Raw genomic sequence first — 20,940 nt, forward strand, 5'->3', positions numbered from 1 at the left:
GGGTGTAAATCAGGGTACAAATCACAAAATGGAAATAAAGTGAAGGTGCCAACACTATTTGAAAATCCCATTGGTACAAAAAATATAAAGTGCAAAGAAACATATAGCGAAAGGGACAAAAATTGGGGACCAAATGCAGAGATGCTCACCCACTACACAAGACAAGCATTTCATTAATGCCTAATGAAGCATTCGTTAAAGCAATACCACTGACAAAGCATTAGTGAAATGCACATCGGGTGTGGTGGGTGAGCATCTCTGCATTTGGTCCACTATTTGTCCTTTTCCCTTTTTGCATCTTTGCAGTTTGTATTTATTATTCCTATTCGATTTTGTTTAAAAACTTTTTCAATGTAGCTCTTATTAACATTTGTAACCATTCTTGAGATATTAAGCTCTAAAACAGTGCTTGCAAGCTCAATAGAAAATAGATTGTAAGCTCTTTGAATATTCTGCTGTCCAGCTGTAAGGAGGAAGACCTGGCTGCGGGTACCTGTGTCATGCTGGATCCGGAACTGTTGAGGCTGCATCCAACGTTGCTGGGGGAAAGAATGGGGGACAGGACAGGTCCCATGACCCGCGTAGAGGTGGCGTAGCTAAGCAGTGAACAGGAAGCACAGGAAAGAGGAGTCAGTTTCCGCCGGCAGCGAGAGCAGAGGCAAGCGTGTGGCGCGCTCCGCAGTATGAGAGACAGCGCGGAGTTGAGCCACGGCGGAGCTTTTGCATACGGGCCATTAAACCAGTGAGTATGCAGAGCACCGCGCACCCGGCTAGACAGAGTGCAGTGCTCACGCAGAGGAGTGGGTGCCAGGTGCAAGACCCTGAGGTGCGTTCTCCATTACAGACAGACGCGCAGCAACACACATGGTGGACAGAGACTCCTGCAGCGCTCCCCACTTCTTTTGCACAGATTTATGGACTAGGGGCTCAGCAGGCAAAACTGGTGACAGCCTGTTGCCGCCAGAAGCTGTACCGTGATTTGCTTGACTTCATTTGAGGACATTGGCGGTACCTCAACTCTCATCGGACTGTATGTGGATGAGGACCAGAGAAGACTACGGTAAGTGCCGTTTAAATATCAGACTGTCGCGTTAACCCCTCCCTTGTTGATTATTTACTGTTCACTCACTCCCTGCTAGGAGGTCATTGTTAACCTTTTGCTAACAAATGAAAAAATATTGTTATACAGCCTTATTCTGTAATCCCTGCGTTACTGCATTACACAGCAGCGGTGGTCGGTCTTTAAGGCAGCGAACTGTAGACAAGAGTTAATATGTCAAGAATGGATGAAAAATGTTATTAGCAGTAAATTGCAAAATTGCTTATATTTGCAAGCACTTTTAAACAATATCCATTTATGAAGTTGCGAATGACCCATTTAATTTTGTTTTACAAAGTTGTTTATGCATTTGCCAACAAAACAGCTGAATTATTTCACAGTTTTGTTTTCTTTTTTTTTCAGCATAATGTGATAAAAGGCTATGTAATTTCCAAGAGTACTGATTCTGATGTTAAAGTATTAATAAGTCTTCATCGATATAATTGATAGTCCTGCCACCTTATGGTTTTTGATCAGAAAAGTAGCTATCTTTTCGACCATAGCCAGCAGATGGCAGCATAGTTTTCTTTCCCGATGCAGAGAGATGATTTAATGGGGTTATTAAGGTTCCCCCCCATGGGACTAAGCACTTATCAACAGGTATGGGGCATCATTGCTGACGTCCTGTTGCATTCGGGTGCAGCTCTTCGCTTGTCGCCATTGCGGACAACTGGATGAACATTATGCTATTTGGCACATTTGTGTGCAAAATGGATGAGACTAGTGCAGCGCCCCAGAGTTCTGGTCGTTGCAGTAATGTCATTCTTCCACCAGGGGGAATGATATTATGTCTGAGGGCAATAAAGGGGATCTCTTTACCAGGTATCACAAACAACACAACACACTTCACACTCCAGCCCACCAGGGGGAGCTACGCTCTTATTACTAGGGCACTCCTCACAATTAGGTAAAACTGGTGGTCTGGATAGGAAGTTAGGCAGAAGCTGACTGGGCTTCACCCAGGCAGCACCCTGTCAGGCAGCCAGAGGGGAAGGAGGAACATCAGAGAGCTGCAGACAGAGGGATCCCTGACAGGGGTGGGATCCTGTCAGAGGCTTAGACAGAAGGTCACGGAGCTGCACCTGCCCCACGTACGGCAGCATCCTAAGAAAGGGCACAAAAGAGAATTGTATTGTGGAGGGTGAGAAAGTCATAGCACAAGGAGAGGAATCCAGAAGGAGTTCTGCCCTGTAAAAGGCTGCCTCCTTTCTGAGGCGCAGGAATCCGGTAGCCAGAATACCGAGGGAGTAAGAATCTTTATGTAATACTTCAGAGACTGGCAGGACAGGTGTTATGATTCCTAGAGGCTGATCACAAATAGACCAGCAAGTGATTAAACTAAGGACGAGCTCTAGGGAGATGGTAACTGGACTGATCGCAAATCTGAACCTATCCAACACAACTAGAGGTAGCCGGTGAACGTGCCTAAAAAATTCCTAGACGTCTCGAGCCAGCCTGAGGAACTAGCTACCACTAAAGAGAAAGAAGGACCTCGCTTGCCTCCAGAGAAATAATCCCCAAAGATATAGAAGCCCCCAACAAATATTAACGGTGAAGTAAGAAGAAGGCACATACATAGGGATGAAATCAGATTCAGCAAAAGAGGCCCACTAGTACTAGAAAGCAGAAAATAGAGCAGGGGTCTATGCGATCAATAAAAAACCCTTACAAAATATCCATCCTGAGATTTCAAGAACCCACACACCAACTAATGGTGTGTGGGGAGAAACTCAGCCCACTAGAGCAACCAGCAAGCGAGGGAGTTACATTTTAGCAAGCTGGAACAGAAAACATGATAAACACTGCTGATCAAAAAATGAGCAAACAAAACTTAGCTTGTCCTGGATGGACTGGGAGCAAGGTAGTCAGAAGGAATCTGAGTAGCACTGATTACATCGACAGCCGGCCACAAGTGGAAGTAAAACAGAGCTATATAGGAACCTCCCAGAGGATAACGAACCAGCTGATAGCCAGAGACCAGCAGGATAACAGACAAAGCCACCAGGGGGAGCCCAAAGCAAAAGTCACACCATACCACCAGTGACCACAAGAGGGAGCCTGAACACAGAGTTCACAACAGACAGGTAATTCCATGTTACCTGCCCGACCCATACCCAGGAGGCACGGTGGCAACTTGTGGGGGCCGGGGCGTGATAGAGTCCCTGTAAAAAGCCTCAGGCCATCAGTCATATGGGTTTGTCCTATCCATTCCATTCCATTCGGGGGACAGAGAGAGAAAGAGAAATAACATCTAGAACACCAACATCAGTTGTGAGGACCTTATCAAGAAGCTCAGCAGGGAGGCACTACAACACCCAGGCGCTAGAGGAAGGCTACTGATTTCCACCTGGATAGGGGGACTCTGGATTTGCCTTCAGACCGGCCGGACTGTGGATGCTGAAGTCTTCAGTAAAGGTAAAGAGACTGCAACCTTGGGTCCTCGTTCTTCACTGAGCCTCACACCTTTCACCATCTACACTCTGGGAAGCCATGGGGATACACTTCACCTGTGGGAAGGTATACCATCTAGCTGCCATTACATCACCCCAGTGGACCCCTAAGCAGCGTCGGTCACCCTGACCGAATACCACAGGTGGCGTCACGAACATTTTCCCTTTAAAGACCTTTTCCCCATTTACAACGGACGTCCCTAGGGCCACGGACTGGGTCAGCCACCGTGACATCCTCACTGAGAGCCGAAGGACCCGGTACCGAGTACCCCAATGCCCTACACGGGGGTGATCCACTAGTACATACCATGATTTCGAAAACTGGCACATTGAGTCACATTGTGCATTTTTGTCTGAACATAGCCAATGTATGTGAAGAATATAATAATATGACAGCAGTTTTGCAATATCTATAGACAATACATTGTTGAGCATTTACTTGCTAATTAGGACATAAATTTCATTATATTTTTTCATCTTAAAAATTTCAACCTTAAAGCTAGGACTTCAGGACGACGTGTTGATTGACAGCAATTCTCACGCGTCTATATTAGAGCTCAATTTTGCTGTAAATAAAACAGCCATGTCGCAGATGATTTGTATGTCACGTGCAACTTACATTGAAGTCTATGGCAAGTGTGTCACGTGCAATTATTGACCAGACACATTTGGAAACATGTGACTCTGTCGCAGGTCGCAAAGCGACATCATAGGTAATCACCACTTCCAATGTTACAATATGTCGCTGCCATTTCAGTGTCATGCGATGCTGCCATGTAGTCATAGCCTTATTCGGTAGATACCTCTTAATTTATTTAAAATTCCTCTCATTTTAAGAAATGGCAGAAGCAGCATCTTCATTAACAGAAGTAGCAAAGCAAGTGGCTCAACAGCAGCAAAGTCAAGCTTCAGAAATACAGAAAAGCAGACAAGCGCTCAGCCAATGTCAAGTGAGTAATCACAGTCATATGTAGCAAATATTCTTTAATTAGAGGGTTATTCTAATCTTACACATGTTTAGCATTTCCTTGGAAAAATGCACTATAAACGTTCTGGATGGAAAGGGACGACTTTAGGAGGAAGGAACCTATTACTAATATTACTAGGACCACCTCACTATTTTGGACCCCAGTGTCTACAGCAGAAGCTACACTGATAATAGCATTATTAGTGTAGCTTCTGATGTGGAGATTGCTTCAGGACCTTTAGTGACACACTGACATTACAATAAAGTGACGGATCTTGTGACCGTGATGTTGTCACAGGTCCTGTACTCCTGGAGTTGGAAGAACTGAAGAGGAGGTCAACTGGTGATAAGTCCTCTATTGTCTGTGCGTGTCCATACCTCCCAACTTTTGAAGATGGGAAAGAGGGACAAAGTTTGTGGCGCGCAACGCATGCCGCGGCAAATTTTAGGCCACGCCTCTGACTACACCCATTCATAATTAGTCACACCCATATCCACGTCCCAACCACACCCATTTAGCACTGCTGATCACACTGTTTCATATACAATAATTATAAACAAAAAAATGTGGCCACACAGTGCTCCATACTGTGTAATGGCCACACATGATGCTCAATATTGTATGATGACCACACATGATCCTCCATACTGTATAATGGTCGCACATGATGCTCCATGCTGTATAATGACCGCACATGATGCTCCATACTGTATAATGACCGCACATAATGCTCCATACTGTATAATGACCCCACATGATGCTCCATACTGTATAATGACCCCACATGATGCTCCATACTGTATAATGACTGCACATGATGCTCCATACTGTATAATGACCACACATAATGCTCCATACTGTATAATGACCCCACATGATGCTCGATACTGTATAATGACCCCACATGATGCTCCATACTGTATAATGACTGCACATGATGCTCCATACTGTATAATGACCGCACATGATGCTCCATACTATATAATGACCACACATGATGCTCCATACTGTATAATGACCACGCATGATGCTCCATACTGCATAATGACCGCACATGATGCTCCATACTGTATATTGGCCGCACATGATACTTCGTACCATATAATGGCCACACATAGCTACTCCTACACACGCGGCTGCGCTCCTTACACTTTGCACACACGGCTCCGCTCCATACACCTCATACACACACGTCTCTTCTCCGTACACCTCGTACACATTTAGCTCCACTCCATACACCTCATACACACACGGCTCCGCTCCATACACCTCGTACACAGACGGCTCTACTCCATACACCTCATACACACACGGCCCCGCTCCATACACCTCGCACACACACGGCTCTGCTCCATACACCTCGCACACACACACGGTTCCGCTCCATACACCTCGCACACACGGCTCCGCTCCATACACCTCGCACACACACGGCTCCGCTCCATACACCTCGCACACACATGGCTCCGCTCCATACACCTCGTACACACACGGCTCCGCTCCATACACCTCGTACACACACGGCTCCGCTCCATACACCTCGTACACACACGGCTCCGCTCCATACACCTCGTACACACACGGCTCCGCTCCATACACCTCGTACACACACGGCTCCGCTCCATACACCTCGTACACACACGGCTCCACTCCATACACCTCGCACACACACGGCTCCGCTCCATACACCTCGTACACACACGGCTCCGCTCCATACACCTCGTACACACACGGCTCCCCTCAATGCACCTCGTACACACACGGCTCCTCTCCATACACCTCATATACACACAGCTCCGCTCTGTACACCTCACACACACGGCTCTGCTCCATACACCTCGCACACACATGGCTCCACTCCATACACCTCAGTAATACACACACCTTAACTGTGCCATGATTTGCTGTCTCATTAGAGCACATGATGATACAGTGTCAGACTGTCCCAGGGGCTTTGGCTTAGCCCTTTTATGCGTGGGGAAAAAAAGCAGCCACAATAGCATCGTCACTCTCTCCCAGGGAGCTGCAGCTGCTCCTCCTCTGAAATGCACTGACTGGAGTGTCAGTGAGTCATCGATCTGTGACATCGACTACTCACTCACTGATCTGCATCTGTCGCTCTGCAATAACACAGCAGTGAGCACTGAGCAGCCGAGGCAAACAGAGGGAGGCTATGAGTGTGTCCATCCCTCCCTGCTCAGTCCCACTCATTCCATGCACGATTACTAGCCAGGCATTATTAGCTCCAGTCCACTGGTCTGCTGCTTACATTGCCGCCGGCACCCAGGCTGTGTTCGGCTGTTACGTACCTCAAAGGAGCTATGCTCAAACTAGAAGTGTCCCCTCTCTCTCCCTCTCTGAACAGTGACGCTGGGAGACTCCGGAACATGCGGAAGGGGCGTGGCCTAACAAAAGGGGGTGTGATGGCAGTTCTCCTGCTGTCTCCGGGATCACAGCGTCCTGCGCTGGACAGCGGGGCAAAGCATCAAATCCGGGACAGTCCCGCACAATGAGGGACGGTTGGGAGCTATGCGTGTCTCTGTCTGTCTTTATCGCTATCTGTGTGTGTCTCTGTGTGTCTGTGTGTGTGGTTGAGCCTAGAATGTATGGGCACCTGGTAGGCATATATGGTGAAGCGGATACTGGTATCATCTGCTTACTCGTCTGCCTGTCAAATTTGGGAAACCACTTGGTATTGCTGTTGCAAATAAATTTAGTCTTGTTTTAGGCTTGAATCTGAAATTGCATGGTGAATAACTATTCTACTTATAGACAGATATACTTTGTGTAAGGCGGCCAGAATGGTAGTCGTGGCAACGGATCGTTCTGTTCTCACACCCTGGCGCCTCACAGATGAAATACAAAGTCTTTTCTGTAGTGTGTGATGTGTGCAGCAGAGTACTCACTTCAATTGCTGGAGTCCCCTCAGTCTTTGTCACTCCAGCTTCAGGTTTCCAGGTTCCATAAAACACTGCAGAGTCACAGTCCTTTTCAAACAGTTCAACTTTACTGATAACATGGGCACTCATCACTTTGGCAGCACATTTCACACAGAGCCTCATATCCTGCACTTTCCCTGCCTTCCGGGCAGACTCAATTTCCTCAGTAGCCTCTCCTTCTTCTCTCCTGGCAATCTCTGCCGTCTCTTTGGACAATCCGTGTCCCTTCCGTATTTCCTGCGTCACCAGCTTCCTGTCAGCCCCTCGTCTGGTTCCATCTGGGAAAGGTGCTGGGAGTCACATTTTACTGATTCCCGCCCTGGTCGTAGACCTCAGATCTGTCCTGAGGATGATCCTGTTGAGCTGGGGCCCGACTGTACTATTCTCCAGCCAGGGGCCCCTTACTTCCATCTGCAGCTTTATCCCCACGACCTGTAGCTGTCTCATACACTGCATGCACCCTGCCCTGGGCAAGGCTGCCCAGGTGTTCTAGTGAGGAAGAATCCTGACTATACTTCCCTGCTCTGTGCTGTCTCTCCCATTTACTTAACCCCTGTGCTGCCTATCTCCTACTCTATTCTATGCTGCTCTCTATCACTAATGTTCCCCCCTCTATTCTACCCCACTACTGTCCTATACTATCATATATCCTATTTTAGCCCTAATCCTATGAACAGTAAACATTAAATACATTTACATTACAGTATATAAACAGTACATCACATCAATAACAATGAGGTGACGCATGTAACCATGCGAACAGTGCCCAGGAGAGAGGAGGCACGTGAGGGTCCCCTTCACCCCCTTACACTCCTCCCTCCTAGAATGTGGTCGTCCCCAACCATGGTGGCACCGGCAAGCTTAAAACAGTACATATAAAGACATCAATAAAGTTAATAGTCTCATTTCAATGCCTTTGGTGGGTCAACTGTGACCCCGGATCCACTTAGTTGGAGCTCCGAAACAAAAGTTCAAGTTAATTTAATGTGGTTCCATCTGACCCTGGTCCTGTGGCCCCTTGCTACTCTGGGTATCCGAACATAGGGGACCGATAAAATAAACAAGCTTACCCAACAGCCAACTTGACAACAGTCCATTTTCGCTCAATACTGACCTGGCTCGCTCCTCGGGTCCTCCTGCACCAGCTATCCCCCTTCCCTCCTTTTAGTAGATCATGGGCCCATTCAAACACATATAGGCTGCTTTTAACAGGGGACAGTTCAGGGTTAAAAACATGTACAGTTCAGAGTTAAAACAGTTCTTAAAGCAGCCGCACACACAGTCCAGCAGAAGATGTGTAATCATGTGCAAGTAAAATAAAAAAATGAGGAAGGGGAGAAACAAAAACAGCAGTCCTTTACTCATGACTGTATGTGTCACCAACGACACTTAGTCCTGGTGCCGTCCAGGGCTTCCTGAGATGCGAAACAGTCTCTTTTCCCATTTTCCTTTTTGGTGCAGCCGGAACAACTCTCTCAATGGAACCACCTCAGTCGATACAGGGCAGCTGCGTAGCATAATGGGCTCCATTCTGGCCACGGATTACAATAAATGTATGGCCAGAAGACGCACTGGAGGAGGATTCTCCACTGTTCTTCCTGCTTCTCCTCTCCTCCTGTGGGAAATTCAGCATTCCCATTGCCTCCAGCTTCCGTGGCCCGACTGCGGCCACTGCATCCACCAAAGGCGCCTCTGCTCCCCAGCTGACTGCAGTGGCTGCAACTGCTGCAGGCTACCGCATACAATATTGTGCTTCCCATGCTCATCTCTCCTCCAGGCTGGAAGCCTATGGCCCCCGGGTTCCCTCTTCTTTGATGAAGGTCATGGGGTCTCCTTCCTGCAAAGGACCATCAGCCGTGATGGACACAGCATTCATGTACACTGTAGCTCCAGTCCCTGCCTCACGGATGAACCCGTGCCCTCGGGTGGGGTTAAAATGTTTGATCCAGCCGCTGGTCATTTGGCCGGACATGACTCCTTCAAAATTCGGCGCTGTCGACTGTTCTTTTCTTCAGTAACCTGACCCACTGCGTTCCTTTGTAGTTGGCACCCGGGGCTAGTCCAGGTATTTGCTGCTGGAGGTGGCGGAGGCCGGGGAACGCGATGGGGCCAAGGGAAGTGTCAGGGCCAAAGAATGTGTGGGACCCGAGGTGAGTGCGGGCTTCTCACTCACCAAAGCCGCAGCCGGCGGCGGTGACATGGCATTTGCATTACAGTATATAAACATTGCATCACTTCAATAACCATGAGGTGCCACATGTAACCATGCAAACAGTGCCCAGGAGAGAGGAGGCACGTGAGGGTCCCCATCACCTCCTTGCATTTGCATATCTACCAGCTACACTATAAATGATGGGCATACTACTGGTCACATAACCATGCATAAGTTATTATAGAACAGCATGTTTCATGAACCTACACCAATCATACACTTAGAGGGGTTTTCCAGTGAAGATAAGTTATCACCTACCATATTTTCTAATGTCTTCATCTACCAGGAGCCCATACATTCTAGGCTGGTGGTATATATTAATGAGGATATCAGAATGTATGGGTTCCTGGTGGTATATATTAGTGAGGACATCAGAATGTATGGGCTTCTGGTAGGTATATATTAGTGAGGACATTAAAATGATGGGCTTCTGGTGGTATAGATTAGTGAAAACATCAGAATGTATGGGCTCCTGGTAGATATATATTAGTGAGGACATTAGAGTGTATGGGCTCTTGGTGGAATATGTTAGTGAAGACATCAGAATAAATGGGCTCCTGGTGATATATACAGTATGTGTCTGTATATATGTGCTCTGCACATACAGGAAGGGGAATCATATAGGAGGGTCATTATGTGGCCCTCAGGATGTGCATAGAAGCATACTAAACCCACTGGAGAGCATTGTAATTACAGCCACAGCTGTGGTTATAATGCAAAATAAAACAGTGTGTGGATTTGGTCAGGAAAGATATATATCTTGGTACCGTGTTAGCCAGTGGATAGAAAAATATTTAGAATTGAGAGTCCTCAGTGGTTGATACCTTTTAATGGCTAACTGAAAAGATGGCAACAAATTGCAAGCTTTTGAGATTACTCAGGTCTCCTCAGGCATAGACTAATAGAAATTCTGAAGAATCACATATCTATGCATAACACAGCACAGAAAAATATAAGACAGGTGACGTTAAGCAGAATTACCATTATGTGAGTGATAAACAGTTATGTCCATAAATATTGGAACAGTTAATGGATAAGGAGTGTGAATGTTTTATTGTCCTCTGATTGGGGTCTGGTTCTATGTTATTGTGACCCCACATGGTCTGAGGAGCAAATTCCTTAGTTGATATAAATAGACATATATCCATGCGACACATTCATTCCTGCACTGAGAGTTACAAAGGTCATCATCAGCTTATATTCCCAGATTCTTCTGTCTCACTGAGATTTGAAGTCACCTTTTAATACTAGTAATTTCATGTCCATAATGAAATATGTAATAATAATCGGGGAGACAAAAATGTATTGCCACAGGTAGATCCATTCTTTTTTCACTTATTGTATGGCAATGAGAGTTTATCCTTGTTCTCAGTTTCTGCCCTGTCTCCCCTACATAAAGACCCCCAGTTGGACATTTAGTTCAAATAATTAAGTACACCACATTAGAACTGACGCAGCTGAAAGTACCTGGTATCTTGTAGTCCTAATGTGAATTGGGGATCTTTATCTTGTCCGTGGTCATTATAAATGGACAGGTTTTACATTTTTTCTGGTTGCAAGGAAAGGTTCCTGCAGCTGTTGGAGAGGACAGCGAGCTTCTGACAATGATGCTTCTTAGATTTGGGGGCTGTCTAAAACCCAGTAGTGGGGGGTCTGGAAAAGTGGAGTGTAAGTGGACATCTTTTTGTAGTAAAGGATATAATTTCCTTGCAGCTCCCCTTAGCACCTCCAGATTTGGTTTGTAGGTGACTTCTTCTTTAGCTTTGTAATGTAGCAGGTGATTCATTGATATTCTAGTTGCTCTTGTAATTTGGTTTTGAATTGTTCTTGGATGGTAGCCCTGATTCAAAAAGGTCTTTCTGAGGCGACCAAGGTGTTCATCTCTATCCATGGGGTTGGAACATATACGATTGTATCTGATGGCTTGGCTGCAGACAATAGAATTTTTTATTTGTTTTGGATGGAAACTGTCCCAGCTTCCATCCAAAACATTGGGTCAAACTTTTAAGGAAGGAAACCTGATGTTGGCTTTTATTTTTGGAGAGATCTGTAGGATTGTAGTGGGTTGGATCTCTCCCTCCACTCCGGGTCTTGGGAGTGAACCATGTCCACAATTCCCATTTAGACTTTCAGCCAAAGTTTTGGTGTATCAGTTTTTGGTTTGCAAGCATCAGAGCCTGAGCTCTGTGTAGGACAGGTCTGTGTGAGATTGTGTGAGGGGTAGCAGGGCCGTGGCTGACATATATTGCTCATTCGCGCCCTGGTCCCTGTCACATGAATACAATGTCCCCTGTTCAGCATACCTTCTGCTTCACCTTCTGCACCAGCAGGGTCCCATCGGGGCTACTGAAGTTCTGCTGTGGGCGTTGTTATATAAAGAGACAGAGTCCAAGTTCAACTGAAAATAGACAACTTTACTGGTTTCTTTCCTCAGCACATCCAGATCCATTACAGCATCGACATAGGCTTATACACAGCTTATATTCTTCTTTTTCCGTGTTCTCCCTCATGTCCTTCAACATGTACCTGGGTCGTGTCTTGTCAGAGACCGCAGCATCCTACCTGCCCAGCTTCACTACTTTTAGGGGTTCCCCTGTCCGTTTCGCAGACTTAAGTGTTAAGGGCATCTGCCCATGTAGTAAGTGGCCACATGATGGAGCAACCTATATTCTTATGCTGCTGCAATTTCCAATACTCAAGCTCTGGACGGCTGGGCTCTTATCTTGTGAATGTTGCGGGGTCACTGTGCTGTCCCAGAATCTAAGCCCTACAGTACTGTCTGGGCTCCCTGGCCCTACTGACTATGATCAGGAAATGCTCCTGTGTCATGGTTCCCAATGGCAAGGGAACGTAAGAAACATATAAGTAACGAACGAGCTCTCGGGTGATGGAAACTCGAGTTGACCGTGAGCTAAATCTACCACACAACTAACAGTAGCCAGGGAGCATACCTACGGCTTCCTATATGCCACGCGCCAGCCGGAGGACTAACTACACCTGGTAGAGGAAGAAACAGACCTGGCTTACCTCTAGGGAAATCCCCCAAAAGATGATAGCAGCCCCCCACATGTAATAACGGTGAATTAAGAGGAAAAGACATACACAGTATGAAAGTAGATTTAGCAAAGAGAGGTCCACTTACTAGATAGCAGAAGGATACAAAAGAGGACTTCACGGTCAACTGAAAACCCTTTCAAAAACCATCCTGAAATTACTTTAAGACTCCTGTGTCAACTCATGACACAGGAGTGGCAATTTCAGCCCGCAAGAGCTTCCAGCTACAGAGAATTACAAAAACTGCAAACTGGACAAAAGGTACAAAACAAAAGGACAAAGTCCACTTAGCTGATCAGCAGACTAGTAGCAGGAACATGCAACCGAAGGCTCTGGTTACAATGATGACCGGCAAGGAAATGACTGGAGAGCAAGGCTAAATAGGAAACTCCCAAACACTGATGGAAGCAGGTGAACAGAAGCAGCAAAGTGCAAACAAGTCACCAGTACCACCAGCAACCACCAGGGGAGCCCAAAAAGCGGATACACAACAGTACCCTCCCCTTAAGGAGGGGGCACCGAACCCTCACAAGAACCGCCAGGGCGATCTGGATGAGCCCTATGAAAGGCACGAACCAAATCCGAGGCATGAACATCAGAGGCAGTTACCCAAGAATTATCTTCCTGACCATAGCCTTTCCATTTAACCAGATATTGAAGTCTCCGTCTGGAAATACGGGAGTCCAAGATCTTCTCTACGACGTACTCCAATTCACCCTCCACCATCACAGGAGCAGGAGGTTCAGTAGAAGGAACCACCGGTACCTCATATCTCCACAACAACGACCGATGGAACACATTATGGACAGCGAAAGATGCCGGGAGGTCCAAATGAAAGGAAACAGGGTTAAGAATCTCCAAAATCCTATAAGGACCGATGAACCGAGGCTTAAATTTGGGAGAAGAAACCCTCATAGGGACAAAACGGGAAGACAACCACACCAAGTCCCCAACGCGAAGGTGGGGACCAACACGACGACGACGGTTAGCAAACTGCTGAGTCCTCTCCTGGGACAATTCCAAATTATCCACCACTTGTCCCCAAATCCGATGCAACCGATCCACCACCGCATCCACTCCAGGACAATCCGAAGATTCAACCTGACCAGATGAAAAACGCGGATGAAACCCTGAATTGCAAAAGAAAGGAGAAACCAAAGTGGCAGAACTAGCCCGATTATTAAGAGCAAACTCCGCCAACGGCAGAAAGGCAACCCAATCATCCTGATCCGCAGACACAAAACACCTCAAATAAGTCTCCAAAGTTTGATTAGTTCGCTCCGTCTGGCCATTGGTCTGAGGATGGAATGCAGACGAAAAGGACAAATCAATGCCCAACCTGGCACAGACTGCCCGCCAAAATCTAGACACGAACTGGGTACCCCTGTCAGAAACGATGTTTTCCGGAATACCATGCAAGCGAACCACATTTTTAAAAAACAGAGGGACCAACTCAGATGAGGAAGGCAACTTAGGCAATGGCACCAAATGAACCATTTTAGAAAAACGGTCACACACCACCCAGATGACAGACATCTTCTGAGAAACAGGGAGATCCGAGATAAAGTCCATAGAGATGTCCGTCCAAGGCCTCTTCGGAATAGGCAAGGGCAACAACAACCCACTAGCCCTAGAACAACAAGGCTTGGCCCGAGCACACACATCGCATGACTGCACAAAACCACGCACATCTCGAGACAGGGAAGGCCACCAGAAGGATCTAGCCACCAAATCTCTGGTGCCAAAAATTCCCGGATGACCTGCCAGAGTAGAAGAATGAACTTCCGAGATGACTCTAGTGGTCCACTTGTCAGGAACAAACAGTCTACCAGACGGACAACGATCAGGTCTATCCGCCTGAAATTCTTGCAAAGCACGTCGCAAATCTGGAGAGACAGCAGACAAAACCACTCCCTCCTTAAGGACACCAGCAGGTTCAGAATTCCCAGGAGAGTCAGGCTCAAAACTCCTAGAAAGAGCATCTGCTTTCACATTCCTAGAACCCGGTAAGTACGAGACCACAAAATTAAACCGGGAAAAGAACAACGACCAACGTGCCTGTCTAGGATTCAGGCGCCTGGCAGACTCCAAATAAATTAAATTCTTGTGATCAGTCAAAACTACCACCTGATGTCTGGCACCCTCAAGCCAATGACGCCACTCCTCAAATGCCCACTTCATGGCCAAAAGCTCCCGATTACCAACATCATAGTTTCGCTCGGCGGCCGAAAATTTTCGCGAAAAGAACGCACAAGGTCTCATCACTGAGCAGTCGGAACTTTTCTGCGACAAAACCGCCCCTGCTCCGATCTCGGAAGCATCGACCTCAACCTGAAAGGGAAGAGAAACATCAGGCTGGCGCAACACAGGGGCAGACAAAAAGCGGCACTTAAGCTCCCGAAAGGCCTCCACGGCAGCAGTGGACCAATTGGCAACATCAGCACCCTTTTTAGTCAAATCCGTCAGAGGTTTAGCAACGCCAGAAAAACCAGCTATAAATCGACGATAAAAATTAGCAAAGCCCAAGAATTTCTGGAGACTCTTCAGAGAAGTAGGCTGCGTCCAGTCGTAAATAGCCCGAACCTTGACAGGGTCCATCTCAATAGAAGAAGGGGAAAAAATATACCCCAAAAATGAAATTTTTTGAACCCCAAAAACACACTTCGAACCCTTTACACACAAAGAATTCTCCCGCAAAACCTGAAAAACCCTCCTGACCTGCTGAACATGAGACTCCCAGTCATCAGAAAAAAATCAAAATATCATCCAAGTACACAATCATAAATTTATCCAAATATTCACGGAAAATATCATGCATTAAGGACTGAAAGACAGAAGGTGCATTAGAAAGGCCGAAAGGCATTACCAAATACTCAAAATGGCCCTCAGGCGTATTAAATGCGGTCTTCCACTCATCCCCCTGCTTAATTCGCACCAAATTATACGCCCCACGAAGATCAATCTTAGAGAACCACTTAGCCCCCCTTATGCGAGCAAACAAATCAGTCAGCAAAGGCAACGGATACTGATATTTGACTGTAATTTTATTCAGGAGACGATAATCAATACAAGGCCTCAGAGAGCCATCCTTTTTAGAGACAAAGAAAAAACCGGCTCCTAAAGGTGATGAAGAAGGACGAATATGTCCCTTTTCCAGGGACTCCTTAATATACTCACGCATAGCAGCATGTTCAGGTACAGATAGGTTAAACAAACGACCCTTTGGAAATTTACTGCCAGGAATCAGATCTATAGCGCAATCACAATCCCTGTGAGGAGGGAGTGAACCAATCTTAGGCTCTTCAAAAATATCACGATAATCAGACAAAAATGCCGGAATCTCAGATGGAATAGATGACGAAATGGACACCATAGGAGTGTCCCCATGAGCCCCCCGACATCCCCAGCTTAACACAGACATAGCCTTCCAGTCAAGGACTGGGTTATGAGACTGTAACCATGGTAATCCAAGCACCAAAACATCATGTAAATTGTACAACACAAGGAAGCGAATCACCTCCTGATGGTCTGGAGTCATACGCATAGTCACTTGCGTCCAGAACTGTGGTTTATTACAAGCCAAAGGTGTAGAATCAATACCCTTCAGAGGTATAGGGTCTTCCAGAGGCTCTAAATCAAACCCACAGCGCCTGGCAAAGGACCAGTCCATAAGACTCAGAGCGGCGCCAGAGTCCACATAGGCATCCACTGTAATAACTGATAATGAACAAATCAAGGTTACAGACAAAATAAATTTGGACTGTAAAGTGCCAATTGAAATGGACTTGTCAACCTTCCTAGTACGCTTAGAGCATGCCGATATAACATGAGCAGAATCACCACAATAGAAGCATAACCCATTTTTACGCCTATAATTCTGCCGCTCGCTTCTGGACATAACTCTGTCACATTGCATTTTCTCTGGCGTCTCTTCAGAAGATACCGCCAAATGGTGCACGGGTTTGCGCTCCCGCAAACGCCGATCAATCTGAATTGCCATTGTCATGGACTCATTCAGACCTGTAGGCGCAGGGAACCCGACCATAACATCTTTAACAGCATCAGAAAGACCCTCTCTGAAATTTGCCGCTAAGGCGCACTCATTCCACTGAGTAAGCACAGACCACCTACGAAATTTTTGGCAGTATATCTCCGCTTCATCTTGCCCTTGAGATAGGGCTATCAAAGCTTTTTCAGCTTGAATCTCCAAATTAGGTTCCTCATAAAGCAACCCTAAAGCCAGGAAAAACGCATCCACATTGAGCAACGCAGGATCCCCTGGTGCCAATGAAAATGCCCAATTTTGAGGGTCACCTCGCAGCAAAGAGATTACAATCTTAACCTGCTGGACAGGATCTCCTGAGGAGCGAGGTCTGAGAGAAAGGAATAATTTACAATTATATTTGAAATTCAAAAACCGAGATCTATCTCTGGAAAACACCTCTGGTGTAGGGATTTTAGGTTCAGAAATAGGAGCCTTACTAGATAGCAGAAGGATACAAAAGAGGACTTCACGGTCAACTAAAAACCCTTTCAAAAACCATCCTGAAATTACTTTAAGACTCCTGTGTCAACTCATGACACAGGAGTGGCAATTTCAGCCCGCAAGAGCTTCCTGCTACAGAGAATTACAAAAACTGCAAACTGGACAAAAGGTACAAAACAAAAGGACAAAGTCCACTTAGCTGATCAGCAGACTAGTAGCAGGAACATGCAACCGAAGGCTCTGGTTACAATGATGACCGGCAAGGAAATGACTGGAGAGCAAGGCTAAATAGGAAACTCCCAAACACTGATGGAAGCAGGTGAACAGAAGCAGCAAAGTGCAAACAAGTCACCAGTACCACCAGCAACCACCAGGGGAGCCCAAAAAGCGGATACACAACACTCCTGGTTTACCCACAGTAGACTCCTCCTATGTAAACTATGTACACTAATGTACTCCCATCTAGTGTCCACCTTGAGGTACTACACTTACCCTAAACTGCAGCATAATATCGTACAATACGCTATATACAGTTATATATATTACACATTAATACACAGGGGTGGGGTACATGTCAGCAGGGCCGTATTTGCCACTAGGCACGTGAGGGCACGTGCCTAGGGCGGGGACAATGCAGGGGGCGGCACCTGAGCAAGGTTTGTTTTTTTTTTTTTTTTTTTTAAAGCTGGGTCACCTCCCGACCGACCCCACCCCAACGCCCCCCCACCCCCCCCCTGGCCACCCGCCTAACACCCACCCTCATTGAAGACGATACTCACCCTGCTCCAGCGATGCCTGGTCTCGGCGTCTGGAGCTCGTCCTGAATGAGCGGTCACGTGGTACCACTCATTAAGGTCATGAATATGCGCATATTCATGACCTTAATGAGCGGTATCACCTGACCGCTCACGCAGGAAGAAGGTGCAGCGCTGGGAGTCGGGATAGCCAGAGGGACGTCGTGGCCGCGCGGTGAGGAACAGGTGAGTATGAGGGACGGGGGGGACAGGGGAGGGGGGATGAAGGAGGACGGTAAGCCGCGCCATTCAAGAGGGGGGGTGGAGAGATGAGCCATGCATACAGGGGGGTGTGGAGAGATGAGCGATGCATACGGGGGGGGGGGTGGAATATGAGCCATGCATACAGGGGGGGTGAATATGTGCCATGCATACAGGAGGGGGGTGAATATGAGCCATGCATACAGGGGGGGAATATGAGCCATGCATACAGGGGGGGTGAATATGTGCCATGCATACAGGAGGGGGGTGCATTTGAGCCATGCATACAGGGGGGGTGAATATGAGCCATGCATACAGGGGGGGGAATATGAGCCATGCATATAGGGGGGGTGAATATGAGTCATGCATACGGGGGGGTGAATATGTGCCATGCATACAGAAGGGGGTCAGAGGCGTGGCCTAAAATTTGCCATGGCGCACTACGTGCGCCGTAAACTTTGTACCTCCTTCCCTTCTTCAAAAGTTGGGAGGTATGGTACCACATTTACCAGATCACGGCAAGTGCCGCAAATCCCATAGGGAATGAATGAGGCCGAACGCAGTGTTGCCGTAAGTGATCCATTACACGGCAGATGCAGAAAAACTGCCGGATCTGCTGCAAAAGGCGACTTTCACAACAGCGATTCTTGCCAAAGTCACTGCCGATAGTGTCATACTCACCAAAGGGGGAGGCAGCACTAAAAGTGCCTAGGGCAGCAGAAACTCTAAATACGGCCCTGCATGTCAGTACTGGTACACCCTTTACAACTGAACACAGGCCAGGGCCAGAGAAAGCAGAGTCACAAGTGATACGGTGGTTCAGTCGAGATGGATTGGTTTATACATGTGTGTGTGCTACGTGTGTGTATACATGTGTGTGAAACATGCTGTGCTTTTGTCACATATTGTGTGTATGTAGCATCCATTTATTCACAGAAAAGAGTCCATAGAAAACATGTCGGCAATCGCCCAACGAATGGGCTCATTAATAGGGTGATAAGATTGGTTATGGCAGATCAAAAATCATTGTTCTCAGCAGCACATCACCCGATGTAAACTGCAGATATTCTGCTGGTAACATGATACTTTAGGGGAACAGATTGATTTATTAATGTTTGTTCTGTGCCCATCATTCTTCATCAATCTGTATAAAGAAGCTGGGAAACAAGCCCTGAACAACTTCAATATTGTCAATTGTGCTCATTTTTCCTCTTCATGACGCAGCCCATTTCCGTTTTTGCGTTTCTGTTTTTTGCTCCCTTGCTTCCCAGAGCCATAACTTTTATATTTTTCTGTCAATATGGCCATTTGAGGGCTTGTTTTTTGCAGGACGAATTGTACTTTTGATTGACACCATTGGTTTTACCTTATCATGTACTGGAAAACGGGGAAAAAATTCCAAGTGCGGTGAAATTGCAAAAATAGTGCAATGCCACAACTTTTTTTTTTTACCATGTTCAGCAAATGCTAAAACTGACCTGCCACTATGATTCTCCAGTTCATTACGAGTTCGGAGATACTAAACATGTATGGGTTATTTTTTATTTAAGCAGTGAAAAAAAAAATCCAAGGTTTGTTTTTTTATGATCTGGGGCTGAGTGAGGGCTTATTTTTTTTAGTTTTTGCATGCCGAGCTGACATTTTAGTTTATACCATTTTAGTGCAGATACGTTCTTTTGATCACCCGTTATTGCATTTTAATTCAATGTTGCGGCGACCAAAAAAATGTAATTCTGGCGTTTTTAATTTTTTTTCACTATGCCCTTTACTGATCGGATTAATTCTTTTTATATTTTGATAGATTGGGCGATTCTGAATGCGGCGATACCAAATATGTGTATTTTTATTTTTTTTTAATTGTTTTATTTTGAATGGGGTGAATGGGTGGCGATTCAAACTTTTATATTTTTTAAATATTTTAAAAAACATTTTTTTTCACTTTACACTGGCTTCAATAGTTTCTATGGGAGACTAGAAGCTGTGATCATCTGATCACTTGTGCTACACAGAGCAGGGCTTCAGCCCTGCTCTATGTAGCAGAAATGCTCACTTGCTATGAGTGCCGACTGCTGGGCGGTGCTCATAGCAATCTGGCAATGACAACCACAGATCCCAGGTTGTCATGCCAACCCATCAATGACCCACAGTCATGTCATACGGGTGCCAATGGGTGGGATTAATGGCGCGCTTCTGGCGTGATCACATTGAGTGCCGCTGTCAGAGATTTCGATTCCACCCGCGGCTGTTAGGGACACATGTCAGCTGATGAAATCTGTCTACTTCCACTCTGCTCTGTTCCTCTGACAGACTATCTAACTCCTCCCCCAGGCCAGAATATATACTATCTAGGGAAGCTCCCCTGAAACCGGGTTCAGAGCTCCCCCTTCTGGCCTGGAGTCAGAACAGTGTTGTATGTGATGGTTACCTGTTAAAAGGATCCTTCCTTGCTTCCAAGCATGACATCACTCTCCCCATGAGGAAAGCAATCCCACTGTAACAACGGGTTACCTGGGGTGTTACATAAGCATACTGAGCCACGGTATCTGCTCCCTGTCTAAGAGTCAGCAGGGACAAGGCGGAAGATGCGGTGCAGCCAGGTTCCATGAAAATTGCCAAAAACATCTGCAAGCATCTCCCAACATTGCGAATCCCAGGACCTCCATACTACCAAACAGGGTTTGCCTAAGGCAGAGCTCGTCTGGACAGCAAAGAGGCCATGACCGCAATATTGGTCTAG

At 46.5% G+C, this 20,940-nt stretch overlaps 1 protein-coding gene across 2 annotated transcripts in view; it reads left to right on the forward strand.

Moving 5' to 3' along the window:
• The window catches only part of CCDC122 (coiled-coil domain containing 122), a 177,332-nt gene that overhangs the window by 54,747 nt on the left and 101,645 nt on the right, over positions 1-20,940 (forward strand). The window contains exons 1-2 of one of the 2 annotated variants that reach the window (XM_077297350.1): positions 893-1,060; positions 4,387-4,499. In XM_077297350.1, coding sequence (XP_077153465.1) covers positions 1,033-1,060; positions 4,387-4,499 — 141 coding nt within the window. In that variant the 5' untranslated portion in view covers positions 893-1,032. Of the gene's footprint in view, positions 1-892; positions 1,061-4,386; positions 4,500-20,940 lie in introns of those variants that run through there. The other variant, XM_077297351.1, reaches the window with a different exon arrangement.

This window comes from Ranitomeya variabilis, chromosome 3 (genome assembly GCF_051348905.1).
Source record: "Ranitomeya variabilis isolate aRanVar5 chromosome 3, aRanVar5.hap1, whole genome shotgun sequence".
In the NCBI taxonomy this organism is placed as follows: Eukaryota; Metazoa; Chordata; class Amphibia; order Anura; family Dendrobatidae; genus Ranitomeya; species Ranitomeya variabilis.